This window comes from Leishmania martiniquensis, chromosome 30 (genome assembly GCF_017916325.1).
Source record: "Leishmania martiniquensis isolate LSCM1 chromosome 30, whole genome shotgun sequence".
In the NCBI taxonomy this organism is placed as follows: domain Eukaryota; phylum Euglenozoa; class Kinetoplastea; order Trypanosomatida; family Trypanosomatidae; genus Leishmania; species Leishmania martiniquensis.
The window spans coordinates 446,412-465,704 of NC_090165.1; the positions used below are offsets into that span (position 1 = coordinate 446,412).

Consider the following 19,293-nt stretch of genomic DNA (forward strand, 5'->3'; position numbering starts at 1 on the left):
TTTGAAGGTGCTATGCGCCCTCGGCGATCGTGGGAGCGAGGGAGGAGTGAAGGAGGCAGAAAATGAGAGGGGGAAAGGGGGCGTGGGGAGCGTGCTGGCGCGATCGTGGGCGGGAGCGAGAGGGAGGTGGTGGTGGTGAAAGCGTTGCGCCCTCCCTGCGCCTGCGTGTCATAGCCACTGCGGAGCCTTTCAAGAAGGAGGGGGAGGGAGAGAGAGAGAAGGGGTGGGGTGTGTGGGTGCGATGGAAGACTGCGCGCAAAGCGCTCCTTCTTGTGCACGCAGCAGAGACGCCCTCCCCCCCACTCCCCCGTGGGGTCGCTCACGTCCTTTTCGCTGGATGGCGACTGACATTCTTTCGCATTGCGCATTGATTCGGGGGCTATGCGCGCTTGTGTCATGGGCGACCACAGAATGGGCGTGTACGCTCGAGCGCACGCTGTCGATCTTGTGAAGACCTTGCACCTTCACCTCCCTCCCCCGCCTCTCAAGAGATGCGCTCGCGTGCGCCTGCGTGTCTCTCCTCACCCCCTCCTTGTACCTCCTCGCACCTGAGCGTCTCTTTGCGCCCTCGCGGAGGGGGGATTCCATGTGCCGTTCTCTGTCTTCGACCTCTGCCGCCGGGCTCCATCCCTTTTTCATTTCTCCTCTCTTCGTTTCTTTATCATCTCCCGCGCACCGTCAGTTCCTCACTGTACGCCAAGTCGGCGAGAGGCCAGCGAGACACCAAAGAGAGAGGCGAGCGAGAGAAGCGTTGCAGAGCTCTCCATCCTGTCCACCGACACGATCGAACACGGGGCAAGTGCGGTGGGCGATTGCTTACGCAGGCTGTGCCGTGTGCTGCGGCCTACCGGGTTACACGGGCGCAAGTGCCGCTGCACAGATCCTCCAAGAGACGAAGGCGAAAACAGGCCACCGTGCCGGCAAAAAAAGGGGAACTCAAACAAGGCACTCCTCACGGCAATCGCTATGAGCGGCCACTGTCACCGTCACTGCGCACCAACCAAAAAAAAGACGAAAACTCTAGAGCCCAGGAAGGCGCACAAGCGGCGCCTCAAGGAGCACCCGCACGCACAGCTCACAAACGGAGAAGTGCGCATGCCGTTGCGTCTTCCCATCGACCTCAGAGGCGCATTCCGCTCGCAGACGGTCCATTTCGTGCACTCCCCCGATTTCGCCACTTTCGCATATGCCTCCCAAGAGGGGCCCGGACCCGGCGCGCAACCGGAACAAGGAGGCGCAGCGCCTCCCCGGCGACAGGAAGACTCCGTCGCTGGCGGTCGGATTGTCGCGCCGTCCCCATCACATTGTTTCTCGCCTCTACCCCCCCTGGGGCAGCAGCTCAAATGGAATCGCCCCTCGCACCAGCGGAGCGGCTCTCGACGTCGCTGCCACCGCCAAGGCCGGGACATCAAGTTCTGTCGCAGCTGCTCTAGTGATGATGCATGAAAGTGCCGCGACTGAGGAGGTAGATGACACAGCTCACGCCCATCATGGCCAAGGGCGCGCTGGACTTCCCACTCGTGTCAGTGGCGGCGACCGAGGCGAAAGCGTATTAACGAACGGTACCGCCTCAGGTCGAAGGGCCGGCGGCTGTCGCACTCTGACGGCACGCAAGCGACCTCGATCCACAGCAAGTACCTCCTTCGAGGCACCTGCTGAAGTAGCGGAGGGGGTTCTAGATGGCAGTCACAACGCCGAGGCGGACGCCGGTAGAGGCATAGACGCTTTACGAAACGGCCGTGATGAAGCGCAACGCATAGAGGCGGGGCAGCGCCTCAGCGAGGTGCCAGCGAAAGTCGAGCAGCTGCCCCCATCGTCGCTCTCGCCGTCCCCCGCTCTCTCCCTTTCTCCTTCACCGATGGTGACTGAACGCAAAACACTGAAGGGCGGCGACGCGGGTGGGGGTGGTGTGGTGAGGGACGCCGGTGCCCACTCGCTTCAGGCGAGTGCAGTTGTCAGCACTGCGCCTCATGCCAATGAGCGGCAGGGCCACTGCCTTCCTGGGACGCTGACTACTACACTGTCGACAAGCGCGACGTCCGCGGCTGAAGAGATCCTTGTCTCTCCCGTGATACTCAGCAGCACAGCGGCGCCGCAGAAGCGGCCTCTGCACGACACCGCCACATCGACTGCAGACAGCAAAGTGCTGTTTGTCGAGGATGAAGACGAGGAGACAGCAGATAGAGAAGGGCAGCCGTGGCCGCTTGACCGCCCCAGCGCTTCCAGTGATGGCCCATGGCAGCCTGCGCGTGCCCCAGTGGAGACCCACGTGCTCGGTGAGCTACCGGAAAGCTGCTCGATGACCTCTGCTCGCTCGCGAGGGCTGCGGCGCTCTTTGTATACGAGCCCTGGCAGCGCGGTTCACTCCCCACAAGCAGGCTGCGCTATCACAGAGAGTGGCAAGGAGCTTCGGGATGAGCCGGTCGACAAGAGACGCACCGACGCCATGGCCATCAGCGGCGATAGAGCCGTGCTCGGCGGCGACGAAGAGGACGAAGAGAGCGGGCGACGAGCGAGCATCTCGTGCACGGCACCGTCTCTGAAGCCGACTTGGGTAGACCCGGGCGCCATCGACGTCGCTCCTTTGCTGGAGGGTTGTGCCAGCAACTCAGCGGGGGCCACGGCGAACTTGACTGAAACGCTCGCGGTGCGAAACCTTTCGCTCCTCTCCGACGAGAGCCGGGGCGGCGCCGACACTACTGCTGGCAGTCTCGCAAACGGCAACGGCTTTGAGCGCACACCACTGCTCTCTTTGTCTACTGATCATCATGTACCGTACTCAGTTATGGCAATCGCGGCAGCAGCTGCTCGGCCGTGTGACGACGCACCCGGGACGACAGCGGCAGAGGAAGCCTTGCTCGGTGAAGAGCTCATCTCTCCCCTGGCGAAGCGGGTCACGGCCAGTCCGCAGCAAGTAACCCACAATTTTGAGGCGACAGCGGAGGTCCGCGCCGAAAACAGAACAGCTGCGGCTTCTGAAGCTCACACAAAGGTCTCGTCTTTGAGAGGCTCAGGCTTATCAAGGAGGGCCTCGCCGACTCCGCCTTCCGCAACGCCGTGCACTTTCGCCCCCGGCGGCGAGGCGCGCAGTCTTGGACGCCGCATGAGCGTGCCCTCTTCATCCCCCGTGCGTGGCGCTGCTGCCTCAGTTGCCGCCGCACAGCCCGCGCCGCCGCGACTATCCCTTTCCCCGTCTCCTCCGTCTTGCTCTCTACCGTCTACGCTTGACGACGGACTCTGGAAGGAGAGCTCGAGCACCGCTCAGGCGTACTTTTCGGACGCCGACGCTGTGGCTACAGGCGACTGCCTCCCAAAGTTGCACTCCGAAAGCGGGGATATTCCTGCCTCCCCTGTATCGTCCGTCGCCGTCGTACAGCAGCAGGGGACGCCCATCGACCCATTCCTGAGCACACCTCCGCAGCTGAAGCGACGATCTCCTGCGAGAGCCAAGAACGACAGCGGCGGCGGCCGTGCGCGTTTGCAGCGTTCGCCGCCATGCTCGAACCGCGGGGGTGCCAGCAAAGGTGGTGGCTGCCCTGCCGCGCCCGAATCCTTGTCGCGCTCTCCGCCCCGCTCGGCAGGGCAGTCTGCGGCGGCTGAAGCCTCCGCCATTACAGGCGCTGACGTGGATGTGCAGGTTTTGCGAGTGGGCACACGGGTCGAGGGTCGCTGGGGACGGGAGTGGTTTCCTGCAGTGATCCGCAAGGCCCCACGAAACGGCTTTGTGCAGATTGAGTGGGAAGAAGACGGGTCACAGCTTCACGTGCGACTTCGTGAGGTGCGGCTCTTGCCTGGTGTCACAGATTCAAAGAGGGCGGGTCCCGTCTCCTGGGACTATGCGCACAAGGCGCGTACCGCTCCAGCAGATGGGACTGCTACGACTGAGGCCAAGAGTGACGTGCTGACCGCGACCCAGCTCGCGGCGCTGATGGAGGAGGAGGATGCAGAGGACAGTCGACACGAGCAGGAGCCCCCGCATATTCGGTCCTTCCCCGCATGCAGAGAAGCGTTGCTGCCGAGGACGACATCTGCAGGCACGCAAATGGAAAGGGGCAGAAGCGGAGCCAGTGAGATGACGGGGAGGGATGTGGACGCGCGTGCACTTCGCGTTGACCACACGTGTGGAGCGACTGCATGTGAGGCAGATGCTGTGGACACGGACGATGAAGCTTCTTTGAATCGTGGAAACGGCGCCCGGCGCTCCGCTTGCGCCGCCGGCTTCCACTCGCCGTCGCGCTCTCCTGTCCCGCCGGGCGAGGTAAACCCCTCGTCTCTTTGTATTTTTCTTCCACAAACGGTACGCCGCGCTCTTCTGCAGGGCGAGGCCCCTCCGCCCGCAGTGCCTCTCTCCTCTTCTTCATTGTTTCGCCACCAAGGGGGCCCGGCAACAGAGTTGCAGCGAAGCACCGAACTGCAACGCATCTTACACTTCTTGGCCAGCGTTGGGGCGGTCGTGGTGGACTCTTTGGCGCAGGCGGACCACATGGCTGCCCAGATTGGAGACAGCGACGAGATGACCGCAATCCCCTTCACCTGTGCTCCGCCCTTGCTGTCGGCGGAGCAGCTCCACAGTGCCAGCTCGCCGCCGGCTCACGGGACAGGGACAGCGAGCGCGGTTGGCGGAGGCGGCGGAAGACGGAAGACGGTGGGGCGCGTACCGCTGACTCGCCGAAGCGCTGCATCGTCCATGGCCGCCGCTTCAGAGGTGCGGCGCTCGTTGCCGACGCACTTCATCTTCCTCGTCTCTTCTGCAGAATCTATGGTGAGCGGCGGCGCTGAAGTGGGTGAGAAGCTTGATCAGCCGCATGATGTGCTACCAGATGTTTGCTTGGCGCATGCGCTAGGGGTCTCGGCGATTCACGCCTCCTGGATTTGGGGCGTCGTCCCCGGCATGGCGCGGGTAAAGTTGCCCACGCCAGCGGACCAAATCGAGCGTTTCCCACTTGCGGACGATGGGAAAGGGCACGGATGGAAGGCAACCAGTGCCCGGGCACCAGCGACCAAGAAGCTGTCGCTGCCACTGCGCTTTGTCCCGCTTGCCGTCAAGGATCGTTGGTTGAGCGCCAAAGATGTCGCCTTCGTCGTGAGAGACGATCGAATGGAGATGTGGCTCAACGCCGCCGGCGCTACGGTTACGGCTGAACCGGTGCCATCGCCACCCTCTCACGTCGCATGCCAGACCTTCTCACGGGGCGCTAGTCGGCTATCAACTGCTCCTGCTGCTGCGAGTGCGCTGGCTGGCCGCAGCCTCGGCAGCGTACATTCGCGTTGCCAATTCGAGTCCTCTCCGCGATCCCCGCTACTGAAGCAGCGGCGTGCGGAGCGGACGCCGGACTTGGTTTACGTACCCGACGATGCGGCCGTGCCAGTGGACCTGGATCGCCTGGGCAGCGTTCCAGCGCTGAGTGTGGCGTGGTTGGCCGACGGCATTGAGCAGCACTACCACCGTTGCTGCAGCTCGACTATGGCAACGGAGCCAGGGCTGCCTTCACCGCAGACGCTGGCCTCCGTGCGGGCGGCGGTACCCCCTGGGAGACCTCTGAAGGAGTGCCATGTGAGGCGCTCCGACACGGTATCCGGGCCCGATCGTGTGCAACCTTCTCCGTCGTCCCCGCCACTGCAGCCAGCAGCTGTGGAGCAGAAGAGGGGCGGCAGTGTAGAAGGCGCGCAGAGCAGCAAGAGAGCCGCAGTGCCGATTGCCGGGCATGGGAAGGAGTACCGCGACCGCCACGACGGCCTCGCAGTGCACCCTAAGTCGGTTCCCCAACGGGCAGAGTGCTGCAAGGGAGGTGCTGATGGTGTGGCATCATCTGCGATTCCGCTGAGCGCGAGCGATGGCGATGCGAGTGAGCACGTCGGTCGCACTGTTGGGACGATGAGGGGATCCACCAGCGAGGAGCAGGCTGTGATGATGCGCGTCAGTGACGGCCCCTGCGCGTTGTCACCTCCGCGTGAGGCGGTGAAGTGGGCCAGTGTCGGGGAGTCCGGCGACACAGCTAAGGAGAGGATCCACACAGAGGCAGAGGAAGACATCATTCCGAGACCGATCGGCACCACCGGAGCGACTGCGGTGGCTGCGTCGGAAGTAGCAGCTCCTACTGAGCCTCCTCTGTGCACTTCGCATCCTGTCATCGCCCTTGGGGAGGACTACTACTTCACTATGTCTGCACCTCCCGCCCCCGCTCCGCCTCCACGGCCCCCTTCGCCGCCCCCGCATGGTCCGTCGCTCCTCCACTCTCCCCCTCTTGCACTGCCGACGACGACGATAGCACTGGGCCGAGTGGTGGACCTGCAAGTGGAGACGCCGCCGACATCGCTGCTACACCAGCATCTCTGGGTGGACGGTGCCGCTTCATCGTTCGCCCTCGCACAACCTCACTGCCAATGCCGCGTGACGCTGCAGCTGTACGAGCCCAAGTACATGTTCATGCACATTGACCCCCGGTCTGGGGAGGTGGTGCACCAGACCACTGTCTACCTTGCCCGACGCTGGGCCACCGTCGCGGGTACCTCGCTGCTCTACGACACACCGGTGTACCTCATCACCCCGGCCGCACGGCCGCACGTCTACTTGTTGGAGGAGGAGGGTGAGGTGCCGACGCCGGGCATGAGCGACGGCACGCGCCACTCTCCTTTGCGGCAGCAGCCGGTGCTCGGCAGCGTATCTATGCCGCCCACCGCGGACCTCTCCCACGGCGCGGCGAGGACCATGACGGACGGCATTTCCCCGCTAAACTTCCATGGCCGCCGTAGCCGAGGAACACTCGCTCCGTCGCTGACATCTGAGAGAGCGGCACGAGATGGCAGCGACGGCGGCGTCAACGAGCGACAGCGACACGAATGGACTCTGCATGCGGCCGAGACGATGCGCATGACCCCAACTGATGATGCGCCAAGACCGTCAACGAGATTTGCTAGTGCGCAGAGGGCAAGCAGTCAGCGCACGCCCAAGCAACGAACTGGCGTGGCTGCTGCCGAGCCTGAGAAGGCGATACGGGTAGCGGTGTTCAGTGGGAACGAGCCTGCATCAGTGCCCCCAACCCTCAGCTTGGTGGAGATGGAGCGGTCGCCGCCGGCGACAGTAACCGGCGGCGACGGCACTTCTCCCGCTCTGAGGGCTCGCCCAGCACGGCAGTCTCAGCAACAAAGGATGGCGCTGGGCAGCTCCCCACGGCCCACGCGCCTTCTTGCCGAGCTGCCGTTGCAGTTGGGTGCGAACGACGTGGTGCTTCGCCCCAACAGCCACATTTCTTTTTACCTACGCAACTCGCTTTCACGTTCTCAGCGTCCTTCACAGCGCCGGTCACTCGCGCCTGCCTGCGGTGGCGGCCCTCACGCCCACGTGCGCAACGGCGAAGACCGCAGGGTTGTCGGGCCGTTTGCTTTGATGAACGCGTCAGAGCTTGCGGCCCACGCCACTGGCGAGCCAGCGCATCGAAACGCTGAGAGCAACGACTCCGCAGTCTGCGACGGCGCCAGTGACACCAGTGAGGAGATCATTCTCGAGGCCCCGCTGATCGGGCAGGTGGAGCTGATGCGGGAGGTGGAAGGCAGGATCGACATTGTCGTGCACACGCCACAGCCAAACAGCGTCTTTGGCGGCTCTAAAATGTTCCGTATTACTCCTGACATGATTGTGGAGGCATCTCCGTGAGCCTCACCCACGTGCACACATTCAGGCAATCGGCCCGTGCGTGCGCTTCGGCAGTGGCGGATGCAGCGCCCACTTCCCGCACAGCTGTCTCTCTTCACAGCGGCACAGAAACCTGAGTTGTTTCTTCCTAATCCGCGTTGTTCGCTGTAGCCGTTTGCCTCTCGCTCGTCATCTCTTCACATCTGTGTGTGTGATGTGCTTCTCCGCGCCTTTTGGGTGGGCAGACCAGCGCCCATCAGTCGGCGCTCGTCACTGGTATCGCGTAACTCGCCTCTCGTGTTGTGTCCCACCTCCATCTCTGCAACCGTGCCCATGCGCGTGCCACCTACTCTCTCTGGTGAGGGGGAAAGCTCTACCAAGTGGGTGGGAAAAAAGCACATGAGAGGGGCGGCTACACACTTTGCATAGAAGAAAATATCAAGGCCGCGATGCCTCCACGAAATTTGTAAGGCATGTGGGTAGAAAGCTGCTTCAGCTGTATGGGCAGAAGGTGGAGCAGGGAGGGGGGAGGCGGTGGCCTCAGCGGAGGTGGCCTGAACGGCTCGCTCGCATGTAGGCCCGCGCGCGTGCGTGCAAACATCTTCGAGAGCACCAGAGAAAGGGAGGCGGTGATTGGCTGATGAGCGGCTCGCCTTCGCCGTGTTGTCTTCTCCGCGACGCACTCCCTGTCGCTGCCTCTGTGCCGTACGCTCAGAGCGACTCCTTCTGCTTGCTCGATCGCTTCCCAATCTTCTCGCCGACATCATGTCTGCCCCTCTTTCGCGCGCTGTCTTCCTCTCTGTGGAACCTCTCGTCTCGGCATTTCCGCCAAACGCCGCTGTGCGTGCGTGTCTCTCTCCGTCTCCGGCACGAGCGCATCTATTTCGGCTCTAAGGCTATACGGCGGCGCACCCACCGCTTGCGGACGTAACCCTCCTCTCCCAAGCTCACACATGTCGCGGGAGATCATCGTGGAGGTGAGGGGTGTCTCCTTCCAGTACCCTGGTGCGCCTACGGCCTCGTTGAGGCAGGTGAGCCTCACGACCCATCGCGGGGATCGTGTTCTCGTGATTGGGCACAACGGAAGCGGCAAGTCAACACTGCTATCTCTTCTGGCAGGTCGACGAAAAGCAAAATCAGGGAGCGTGCGTGTGCTCGGACGCGACCCGTTTGAGGACACGAGCATGATCCAGCACATATCCATGATCGGTGCGCCATGGCCCCCAGAGGCGGTGTTCGGTAACACGGTCGATCGCGTAGCCTCGCCGGCGCCAGTGCCGGAGCGTAAAACAATGGTCGCAGACGCGCTGCATCTACGCCTCTCCCGCTTCGTGGAAAAGATGAGCTCGGGAGAGAAGAGAAGGGTGCAGATCCTGCATGGGATGCTGAACCCAGCCACCGTGTACCTTCTCGACGAGTGTAGCACCGACATCGACGTCGCCGAGCGACGCACGGTGCTGAAGCTGGTACGACAAGAATGCGAGGCGAGAGACGGGTGCTGCTTTTATGCGACGCATATTCTCGACCGAAGCCAGGACTGGGCTACGCACCTGCTGCTCATGGAGGAGGGCCGTGTGGTTGCCTTCAAGAGGGTGGCAGACATCGCCGTGCCCTTGGAAGAGTATGCGTTCCAGTTCATGAGGAAGCGCGACCGCTGCGCTCGCGGCGTCGACGCCGCCGCCCCACCGTCGTATGGGAAGTTCGTCTCCCTGTCACCTGGATCGTCCGCGTGGGCAACGACAACCGCACTTGCCCCCCCATACTCAGCGATATCCGACGCGCCGGCGACGTACTGGCCGAAAGGGAAAAGAGACGGTGGGCCCGACGAAGTGGTCATCGACTGCACACGCCTAAGCTACAAGGATGTGTTTGTGCACCTGACATTTCAGGTGAACCGTGGTGAGCGGGTGCTGCTGTGCGGCAGTAACGGCTCCGGCAAGTCCACCTTGCTCAACATGCTGGGCGGGAGGCTGTACTTCGACAACCGCGACGGGTCCCTCTCTGTACTGGGTAAGCGGTGCTACGATGGCATGCTGCTTAACGGTCTTGTCAGCTACGGCGGTGATTGGTGGGCCGCCGCGCCTGGCGGAGAGATGCATGTGCGCGAAATGCTGCAGCTCCAAACCGCCCGTGCCGAGCACTTGCGCGCGTTGCTCAACGTGGACATGGACTGGGATGTGCGGCGCATCAGCACGGGAGAGCAGAAGCGTGTGCAGCTGCTCTTACACTTGCTGGATGACAAGCCTATCGTACTGCTTGATGAGGCGACCGCCGACCTGGACGTCGATCAGCGCCACAGCCTCCTGCAGTTCCTCTACGAAGAGAGCGTGCAGCGTGGGGTGACTGTCGTCTACTCGACGAACATTTTCGGGGGCTTGGAGGGCTGGGCCGATGCCGTGGTGCTTCTGGACCGGACTGTGCGCGGTGCTCACGCTGTGTGGAGAGCCTCTCAGGGGCAGCCCATCTCACTGGAGCGCGTTGCCGATGAAATTATCGCACTTAAGGAGCGGGAAGTTTTTTGAGAGTGACCATTCCTCACTACCGCCCACACACACTCCCCCATCCGCGCCACGCTGTTTGTCTTGCGACTACAAGCGTGCATGTGCTCGTGTCGGTGCGTGTGACGGCTGCCCAAGCAGCCACCTTCGGCACGGGTCTCCCCTTCCCCCTGCTCTGGTAAGACTGGGCAGGGTTCACGGAGAGGTAAAACAGCAAGGAGTACAAGGAGGAGACACCGGCACGTTGCGCAACGGCGATGGCGCAGACAGAGCTGGCGAGCTCTGCTCGTGCGTGTTATGGCTCGCCTACTCGTCATGGGCTCTCCTCTGCTTCGTACAATGGCGCATGCGCCTGTGCATGGGAGTGCTCGTCGACGTGGTGCTCGTACGCTCTGGTGTTGGGGGCCAGCGAGGCTCCACGGGACATGGGACGCTGGCAAGGGCTACCTTCTTCTCCCTCCTCCCATCCACCCCATCCCCGTGCTCATCTGCAACTGTGCTGCCTTTTTTCGCGACTCCGCACTTCTCCCTGTCAACTTCCTCCTCCTTCTTTCCCTCTCTCCCCCACTTCGCACGCTTTCACTCATGCGCTCGTTCGCCATACCGATCCGCCAAGTAGGCAGCGCGACTGAGTGGGGGGGACGCGTCACTTGTCCTTTGCCGAAAAAGAGGCGTGCTAGGCGCGGTGCGTTGATGTGACCACCAGAGGAAGCGGAGACCGACATCGAAACACATCAGAGGCCGTCATCTGCTTCTTTGACTGCTTTATCGGGTAGCTCCATCTCTTCCCTTCCTCCCTCTTCCTCTTTGTGGGAGACGCTTCCCCCGTCGACTCACTCAACCATGTCCAAGAGCTTTGTAGCGCCGCAGCAGGAGCGCCGCAATCCGCACCAGAACCCGGTGCGATCGCACAAGGGCGGCTATCTGCGTTGCCCATTCAACATCACCTCCAGTTATGCCGAGCTTGCCGAAAAGCGAGTGCACGAGGACTTGGCGCGCGGCGGCCGCGTAAGCGCTGTCGTCGCAGACAAAGACGGTGTAATGTCGTCGCTTACCGGTCTGCAGGTGGACAGAGACGAGATCGACGGTGGTTCGGGTGGCCGACCGTGGTGCCGGGCAGGTGTAGGGGCCAGCCGGTTGTCTGGAAGGGAGAAGCGAGCGCAGCAAGAGCAGGCGGAGCTCATCTACGGCCGGGGCGCGCTTGCCGGGTACGATGACACCTCAGCGGCATCCGGTGCGGTATCCGCGAGGGGTGAACTCTCTCAGGAGCACCTCTTCGGTCTCCATGCGCGCGACCGAGCGGCGCTGCAGCGGGTCATACCGCGCGCTACTAGCGAGACGGTGAAACGGCGCCGGGTGGAGGGTGTGAGGAAGGAGCTCCTCTCTCTCGGCCATCACCGGCATTGCGGCTCTGCTCCGTTGCACACGAATAGCGCAGCCGATAGGGAGCCGGAGGCGGAGAACGACGTCGAGGGCAACTCTGAAGGGCACCGTTTAGCGTCTCCCCATGCGCGCACACCTTTTCCACCACCGGCACCCGGCGCTTCCCGAAATGGTGCGTCAGTCCTGCCGTGCTCTTCAGGAAGTAAGGGTGATCCGAGCGGCGCCGACGCTGCCGCCGAGCGATCATCACGGAGCGGCCCATCCGATGCGCAACTTCAGTGCGCTTCGCGCCAAGCACCGACAATGCCGATCCGCCCCAAGAATCGCATGCAGATGTTGGACGACTTGCGCGCGCAGGCACTCATGCGCAAGGGGCGCCACCGATAAGCCTCGTAAAAGGTAGCAAGCGCGAGCGTGTGTTTGACTGATACATGATAAAAAAACCGTTGCTGGAAACGTAGCGTGCGCGGGGATGCGCGGGCACCGATGTGCACGAAAGGGGAATGAAAACTGAATACAACGAAAGAGGTGGGAGCGTGTGTGTGTCTCTGTGTGTGCGCGCGTACCGGGGGATGGAGCTGTTGCAAGCACCCTCATGCATGGCTGCACTTGACAGGATTGATGCGCATGCGGTCAGTAGGTTGCCTCTAGTGGTGTCTGCGCATGGGAGGAGCGAGGGCCGCACCTTTTCGGCCTTCACGTTCTTGTTTTGTCCCGCTTCCCATCCCCAGTGCTCTCGCTTCGTGGGTGGCGCCCCCCCACCCTCCCCCCGAACAGGCCTAACATTCTTTGACTGCTCTCTTCGCCCCTCTCTCATGGATTCTTTGCTGCCGCCATCACTTCCCGCAAGCAGCTCCATATTGCATACTTTGGTGCTCATTTGGGCCGTCTTGGCTGCCACGACCACACGCTCTCCTCTCCTTCATCCTTACAAAGGGATTGAGCGCAGCGACGCTGAGCCCACCCCTGCCGGCGGAGGGGCGCGGCGGATCCTCTGCTCTCCCTTGCAGCTGTGACCGCACGCACACGCTTACAGACAGGCACAACCGCATAAAATCACGCGCACGCTATTGCCGAATCAGCTGCCAGTGCCATGTACAGCGCTTTTCTAGGGCGCATCTTGGGCAACCCAGCCGCCGGCAGAGCCTCCACGAGCTCTGGGTCAGCCCCGGATGGTGGTATCGCGCCATCGCCCGGTAGCGGTGGAGCTACAAGTAGCACACAGTACAAGGCCGTGACTCGGCCGTACCGGTGCAGTCAAGACAGTCCAGCTCTTCGATCGGGGAGCGCCATCTTTCATCCCAAAGACGGTGACGGGGATGGCGACGTTGCGCCTGTCAAGAGTACCGCGGCTGGCGACGACTTTAGCCTCTCCGGAGCAAAAAGGCCCTCCCTTAAGAGCATCAGGTTGCCCATCAGTATTGGCTCGGGGCAGTCGTCGGCTTACGCGGCGTCCTCCTCGCAAAGCTCGAGCGGCGCTTTACACCTCAATGAATTGACCTTGCCCACTCCTCCCTGCCCCACCGCAGCGATGAGCTCCCTTGGGCAGATGGCGTTGGGGGCGAAGGCCATGACTCTCTCCACGCCCTCCGCTGCCACTACATCTGCCGTGAGTAGCGAGCATGCAAGGCGCTTCCAACAGGCGCTGTGTGCAGACTCAGTGGATATGGCGCACCTGCGAGCGCTGAGCTGGCAAGGCTGCCCGGTCGCCTTCCGGTACGAGGCGTGGATGTTTCTCACGGGATGCTGGACGGCGCAGGCGGCAAATCGCCAGCCGACCGCGTCAAGGCGCCGCCTGGAGTACGCCGCGTACATTCACAGCACCTACGGCATTGTCGACTGGGACGCTGTCTGTGCAATGGTGGACAGCGGCGTTGACACGGCAGTGCACCGGTCCACCCTCAAGTCACTCGAGCAATCTGTCGGCGCACCACGGCAAGCGTCTCTGACGGAGCTGGTGGCAGCACCTCTCGGTGCGCCGAGGAGCCTCTTGCGCGCTGCATCGTTGACGAGTAGCGCCAGCACAGCCACACTGGCCAGGGAGGCCATCGCCTCTCCGCTTCCGTCACTTCCACATCACTCGCCTGGGCTGCATCCCGCCTCCGTCTCCCTCGAAGATGTCTTCTCGCCATTGCGGCAAAGCGCCAATGGGGAGGGTGCGCAGCCGCTGTCGAGGCTGTCGCAGGTGCACTCGGCAGAAGTCTTGACGGCAAGCTCGTCGATGGCTCTGCTGCAAGCCCCGGTTGTCTCCCCGCTCTGCACCTCCGCTTCGGTGGGGTCCATTGACGCCGTTGGTACGAGTCCGCCTCTCCATCTCCAGTTCTCCCCGTCGCCAAGCACGTCGTTGCCGGCGCAGAGGTTCACAACTGCCGTGCCGGCGGCGGCGTCATCTGCGGTCGGCGGCAACGGTGGCGCGGCGATAGGGCATCAGCTTAGCGCGAGCACGATGCTAGGCTCGAAGGAGTTGCAGACGCTGAAGCAGATCCGCAAGGACATCCCTCGAATGTCGGGTGGACACTGCTACCTGCGCCACCCACGTGTGCAGGGCTCTATCGAGCGTATCTTGTTCATCTGGTCTCTACGCCACCCGGCCTGCGGCTACGTGCAGGGTATGAACGATCTTGTCGTCCCCTTCATGGGTGTGGTGCTGAGTCACCGCTTCTGCCCGACTCGCTCCATCACTGAGCTGCACGCCTACACCGAGGACATCTTCGACGAGTTGTGGTCCATCTCGGAAGTGCCGGCCGCACAGTGGATCAACGAGGTGGAGGCGGATGTCTACTGGATGACGTCCTATTTGCTCAATACTATGCAAGACAACTATACGAGCAGCCACGCCGGCATCACAACCATGATGCGGCACCTCGCGGCAGTCGTGCAGGCCGCAGACCCGCCGCTTTACCACCGCTTGGTGGGCGCGCTGCAGCTTTCCTTTGAGCAGTTTTCCTTTCGGTGGATGAACTGCTTGCTAATGCGTGAGCTGACTGAGACGCAGTCGCTGCGGCTGCTCGACGCGTACCTCTCCGATGAGGAGCGGCGGTGGAGCGTCACACATGTGTACGTGTGCGCGGCGCTGCTTTTGCGCTGGGGCTCGCAGCTGATGGCGTTTGGTGAGGACTACATAAGTGCAATGAAGTTCTTGCAAGCGCCACCGACGGAGAAGCTGTCGCTGCGCGACATGCAGGACGTGCTCTCAGAGGGCTATGTGCTACAGAACCTGTATGAGGCCTCCTTGAAGCGTCTGTCCACCACCACGGAGTAGGGGGGGCAGATGAGTCGATCTCGACTCGTGCTGCACTCGTGCAGCAGCATGCTGCGTTGTGTACCATGTTGGCCAGTGCTCTTGTACCACTTCGACCTGCGCGTAGCGTGAGCGTAGGCCTAGCCGCCTTTCCCCCCTTCCCCCACCCCGGGCTACCGCAGAGATACGGGAAGGGGGGCATCTCTCCTCGCTTCTCCGGCCACACCGAGCACACGAATGCATCGAAGTGTCTCTTCGTCTCCGTTTCCGTGTGCTCCCGTGCGCGTCGAGAGAACCTCTCGCCTCCCCCATGCGCTAAGCCGTCCCTTTCGTGGTCCGCTGTCGCGCCCGCTATTCTCGCCTCCCTACGCTTCTGACACCTGTGAAACGAGCAGCGAAGGAAAAAAGGGGAGCCGCTGCCGCGTCCCTTCCCGCTAGTGACGCGCAGCTTCGATCGGCTCCTTCTGTGGCAACGGAGTCACCTCCCATATTCCTTTCGCTGAGAAAAAAGGGTCCCACGTGCCAGCGATTCTGAGGGCTGCCGGCGCGGATTTATCCATGGGTGGCTGCTGGTGTGCTCACTTCGCCACCGTGCCCGTCGATATGTGGGAACACGCCGCGGGCTCTGCAGTGTCGGATGACGGCTCACGCGCAACAGTCCACATTTATGGACGGCCTCTCACTCCCCTCTCTCTTTCTTTCCCCCCTCTGCGCATCACTCCTCGACATCAACGGACCCACACGCGTACTAACTGGTCATGCTGCATCAAGGAGGTTAGCGCCGGAAACGTAGACGCATACCGCAATAGGAAAGCACTTGGCTGTGTACCGCAGCGCATACGCCCAAGCTTTTTTTTTCATCACTACACCACCCTGCCTAGCGATGGTGAAGTTGGACGTGACTCTACTCCGCTTTCTGGAGGACGAGGACTTCCGCGTTCTCACAGCGCTCGAGATGGCCATGCGAAACCACGACGTTGCCCCCACCGCGCTCATCGAACGCATCGCCCAGCTACCCCACGGCGGGTGCCGCAAGCGGCTCAACAACCTCCTGAAGCACAAGATGATTCACCATGAGAACACCATGTACGACGGCTACGCCATGAAGTACGGCGCGTATGACTACCTGGCCCTGCGCACGCTTAGCAAGCGCGGCACCTGCACCGGGGTAGGGCACCGTATCGGGTGTGGCAAGGAGTCCGATATTATTTTGGTTCAGGATGAGGCCGGACACGACTGCGTTCTAAAGCTGCAGCGCTTGGGCCGCTGCTCCTTTCGCAGCGTGACGCGCAACCGCGACTACAAGGGAAAGGGCCGCACCCGCCACGGTGAGAGTTGGTTCTACCTGTCGCGGCTGGCTTCACAGAAGGAGTACTCTTTCATGAAGATGCTGTATGACGAGGGGTTCCCAGTTCCAAAGCCGATTGACCAGAACCGCCACGCGCTGCTCATGGAGCTGGTTCCAGGCACCCTGCTAAACAATATCACGGAGCTCGGAGACGCCAGCAAGGTGTACCGTCGTGCCCTGGAACTGATGGTGAAGCTAGCCGAGTCGGGGCTCATTCACGGCGACTTCAACGAGTTTAACCTAATGATCACAGATGACCAGCGCGTCATCATGATTGACTTCCCGCAGATGATCTCCATCAATCACCCCAACGCGGCAGAGCTATTTGAGCGCGATGTGCAGAACCTCGCCAACTTCTTCCACCGCCGCTTCAGGGTGGACGTGACGTGGTTCCCGTCTTTGGAGAAGGACGTGGTACGCAAGGGCGAGTTGGATAAGCAGGTGTACGCGAGTGGGTACTTCACGCGGAAGCAGGAGGAGGATCTGGAGCGACTCATGCAGGAAGGCTTCCAGCGAGGTGAGAGTAGTGACGAGGCAGGGCCGCAGGAGCGCGACAGCGGCGCGAACGAGGATGATGGTGATGATGGCGCGTCGCGCAGCTCGGACATCCGCGTTGCGGATGTCGAAGGCGGCACGGACAAGTTCACGGGCATCTCCGGCGGCGCAAGAGGCATCGAAGAGGACGAGAAGCTGAAGGAGGACGTCGACGACGACGACGCAAGTGAGGGAAGACTACTCGGAGAGGCCATCGACGCTGCACGCGAGCGGCGCCAGGGCGCGTTCAACGCCCGCAACGCTAACCACAACGCGAACTTTTTGCCGGATGGCGAAATCAACGAAGACCACGTGAAGCAACAGATCCGCAAGAGCATTCGGCGCAAGGACAACAGTGACTTCAACCGTCACCTGCACCGCAACGTGCAAAAGGGTCGGCAGAAGCAAAAGATTCAGCGCCAGCTCAAGAGCTCGACTGGAGGCGGCTTCTTCGATTAGAGCGCCGAGGTGTGTGTGCTGCCGCGTGAAGTGAATAGAGAGGGACGGGTGGAGAGAGGCTCAGCTCTATGCGCGCCATCTCATGGCTACTCAGGGCGGCGCACCTTTTGCGATGAGGTCTGTGCGCTGTTGTCTGTGAAAGGGGGGGGATGGGCGCGGTTGCTCCCGCCGCACTCCTCTCTCCCTCCTCCTCCTTTCCCCTTTACCCTAATTGCCCCTCCCCCCTCCCCCACCCAACGCGAAGGGAGTGTATGTGTGGGGGGGAGGGGATCTCGGAATCGCCTGCCACCAGCCGCCGCCCTCGTCTCGCGCCTTCACTGATTTCTGGGAATCATGGGGCCTCTTCTCGCCCCCCCTTTTTTTCGTCCCCTGCCTTTGTGCCGCTCAGGTGATCTAACGAGTAACAAAATATAAGACGGCGCCAGCGGTGAGAGCAAGCAGCGAATGGATACTGCCGGTGCCGGTGCCGCGGTGCTTCTTCTTCCGCTGTCTTTCACGTTTCTTCTTTGTATCTGCATTGTGCGGTGAATACCGGCTGCTGCCTGAAGTGGCGCACGTGCGCGCTTCATACTCGTCGAGGTGAAAACGTCAAGACACCAGAAAAAAGAAACAAAGAAGTAGTGTTGCTGCAAGGCGCCGCCAACAGCCCTCGCCTAGACGGAAACATGATGCGGCCCATCTCGACGCACGCCCTGTGAGTGGGCGTGAATGGCAGATGTCTACTACTGGAGGTCGATTGCATTGTAGCGCATTTCTTTTTTGGCGAGGGTGAGCGGGAGAGGTGGAGGTGACCGGCTGAGCGCGGAGAAATGCTTGCGCATGCGCTCTTGCACGCACGATCGTGCGTCGCTCACCACGGTCTTCCACTTTGGCACCCCGAGGGGGTCACCCACAGCTCTGTGAGACTTGAAACCTTTCTGTTGTACGCAACTCCGTCTCCGACAACCCCCCCTCCCCCCACTGCCATTCTCTTTGAGCTCCTTTGCCACTTCATCTTTCCCCTTTGGTGCCAACACACTCGGCACCTTTGGCCCCGCACACGCTCGTGTGCTTACACGCCCTCTCTCAACGGAAAACGGCTTCGTTCCCCTTTGGTCAGCTGCCGCCGGGCTTATTCGTTCCCCCCTCTGCCGCGCAGCGTACTTGCCGCCGCGCACGGTCCACCTCGGCTCGTGCCCGAGGAGGCTGGGCTGGTCCCGAGTGTGATAGTGATGACGTTCGAGACAGACAGACAGAGAGAGTGGAAGATACCCGCAAAGGGTTGTCATGAGCGCAAACAAAAGAGATGGGTGCACCCCTTAAGAAAAAATGGTGCGGTGCCGGCCTTCGCTTACGGGGCACTGCCGCTCCTCCTCGTCCTCGTCTTTGTCTCACCCACGCCCCCTTTGACTCCTCCTAACATCGTCGCACATCCCCATTTCTTTTCCGCCTCTTCCGTTTGCCATTTTCACCCCGCTGCCCTTCTGTCTCGCACGAGACGCGCAGTGCCCCTCTTCCGCATCAGAGCTTGGCCACTTCTCTCCGTCGTGCACATCCACTGACGACCCACACACGTGAGCCGGACAAGGGAGGCGAAAGCTACTCGACCAGGGGTCCATCGAAGCCGCCCCTCAGATTCTTCTCCGCGCAAACCGCCGCACCAGCAGTGGAGGGGAGACAACGGTGATAGAAGGGGAAACAAAAGTGCCTTGTGACCACCGCCCTCCCCTCCCCCCACGCCCCTCGTCCAACGCACCAGCGCTTCCTTCTCTTTCCTGAGGTACTGCTTCCCTGTCGAGTGCATGACTGTGGTGTAGAAGTGACGGAACCTGCATAGTGGGCGCGGTGTCTTCCACACACAGACACATACACACAGGTATCTATCTCTATCTTGTCCCTCTCGCCGTGGTTGGGCGTCCCATTCAGCCATCTACGCTCCCGCATACACCTTACAGAAGTACACTGCTTCCCACGCACTCGCTTGCTCCCCCCCTGAGAACCAACTTTAAACTTGGCACACCGGCTGAGTGGCGCGGACCGTGTGGGGCCCACATAGAAAGCGAGGAGCGGAGAGCACGTGTATGTGTACGTGAAGACGGGCGTAGCAAACAGTCTTGCGGTTGCGAATAGCAGCAGCGACAAAAAAGGGGGGCTGAGAGAACGACAGGAGAAGTAACAGAGCACAAGAACGTACGCCATACAGCCAAACGCACCACTG

General features: G+C 61.8%; 5 protein-coding genes across 5 annotated transcripts; all 5 read left to right on the top strand.

Annotated features, from left to right (window-relative positions):
• Nucleotides 1-1,186: 1,186 nt before the first annotated feature.
• On the top strand, nucleotides 1,187-7,654 carry LSCM1_03756 (uncharacterized protein; the record flags this gene model as incomplete). Its single annotated transcript, XM_067321289.1, has 1 exon — nucleotides 1,187-7,654. One exon carries the CDS (start codon nucleotides 1,187-1,189, stop codon nucleotides 7,652-7,654), a length of 6,468 nt encoding a protein of 2,155 aa, XP_067176657.1.
• Nucleotides 7,655-8,586: 932 nt separating this feature from the next.
• On the top strand, nucleotides 8,587-10,155 carry LSCM1_03757 (uncharacterized protein; the record flags this gene model as incomplete). The annotated part of the gene is made up of 1 exon (XM_067321290.1): nucleotides 8,587-10,155. One exon carries the CDS (start codon nucleotides 8,587-8,589, stop codon nucleotides 10,153-10,155), a length of 1,569 nt encoding a protein of 522 aa, XP_067176658.1.
• Nucleotides 10,156-10,974: 819 nt separating this feature from the next.
• LSCM1_03758 (uncharacterized protein) lies at nucleotides 10,975-11,901 on the top strand (the record flags this gene model as incomplete). Its single annotated transcript, XM_067321291.1, has 1 exon — nucleotides 10,975-11,901. One exon carries the CDS (start codon nucleotides 10,975-10,977, stop codon nucleotides 11,899-11,901), a length of 927 nt encoding a protein of 308 aa, XP_067176659.1.
• Nucleotides 11,902-12,607: 706 nt separating this feature from the next.
• Nucleotides 12,608-14,776, top strand: LSCM1_03759 (uncharacterized protein; the record flags this gene model as incomplete). Its single annotated transcript, XM_067321292.1, has 1 exon — nucleotides 12,608-14,776. The coding sequence occupies one exon, from the start codon at nucleotides 12,608-12,610 to the stop codon at nucleotides 14,774-14,776; it is 2,169 nt and encodes a 722-aa protein (XP_067176660.1).
• An 862-nt stretch (nucleotides 14,777-15,638) lies between these two features.
• On the top strand, nucleotides 15,639-17,096 carry LSCM1_03760 (uncharacterized protein; the record flags this gene model as incomplete). Its single annotated transcript, XM_067321293.1, has 1 exon — nucleotides 15,639-17,096. The coding sequence occupies one exon, from the start codon at nucleotides 15,639-15,641 to the stop codon at nucleotides 17,094-17,096; it is 1,458 nt and encodes a 485-aa protein (XP_067176661.1).
• Nucleotides 17,097-19,293: the final 2,197 nt, after the last annotated feature.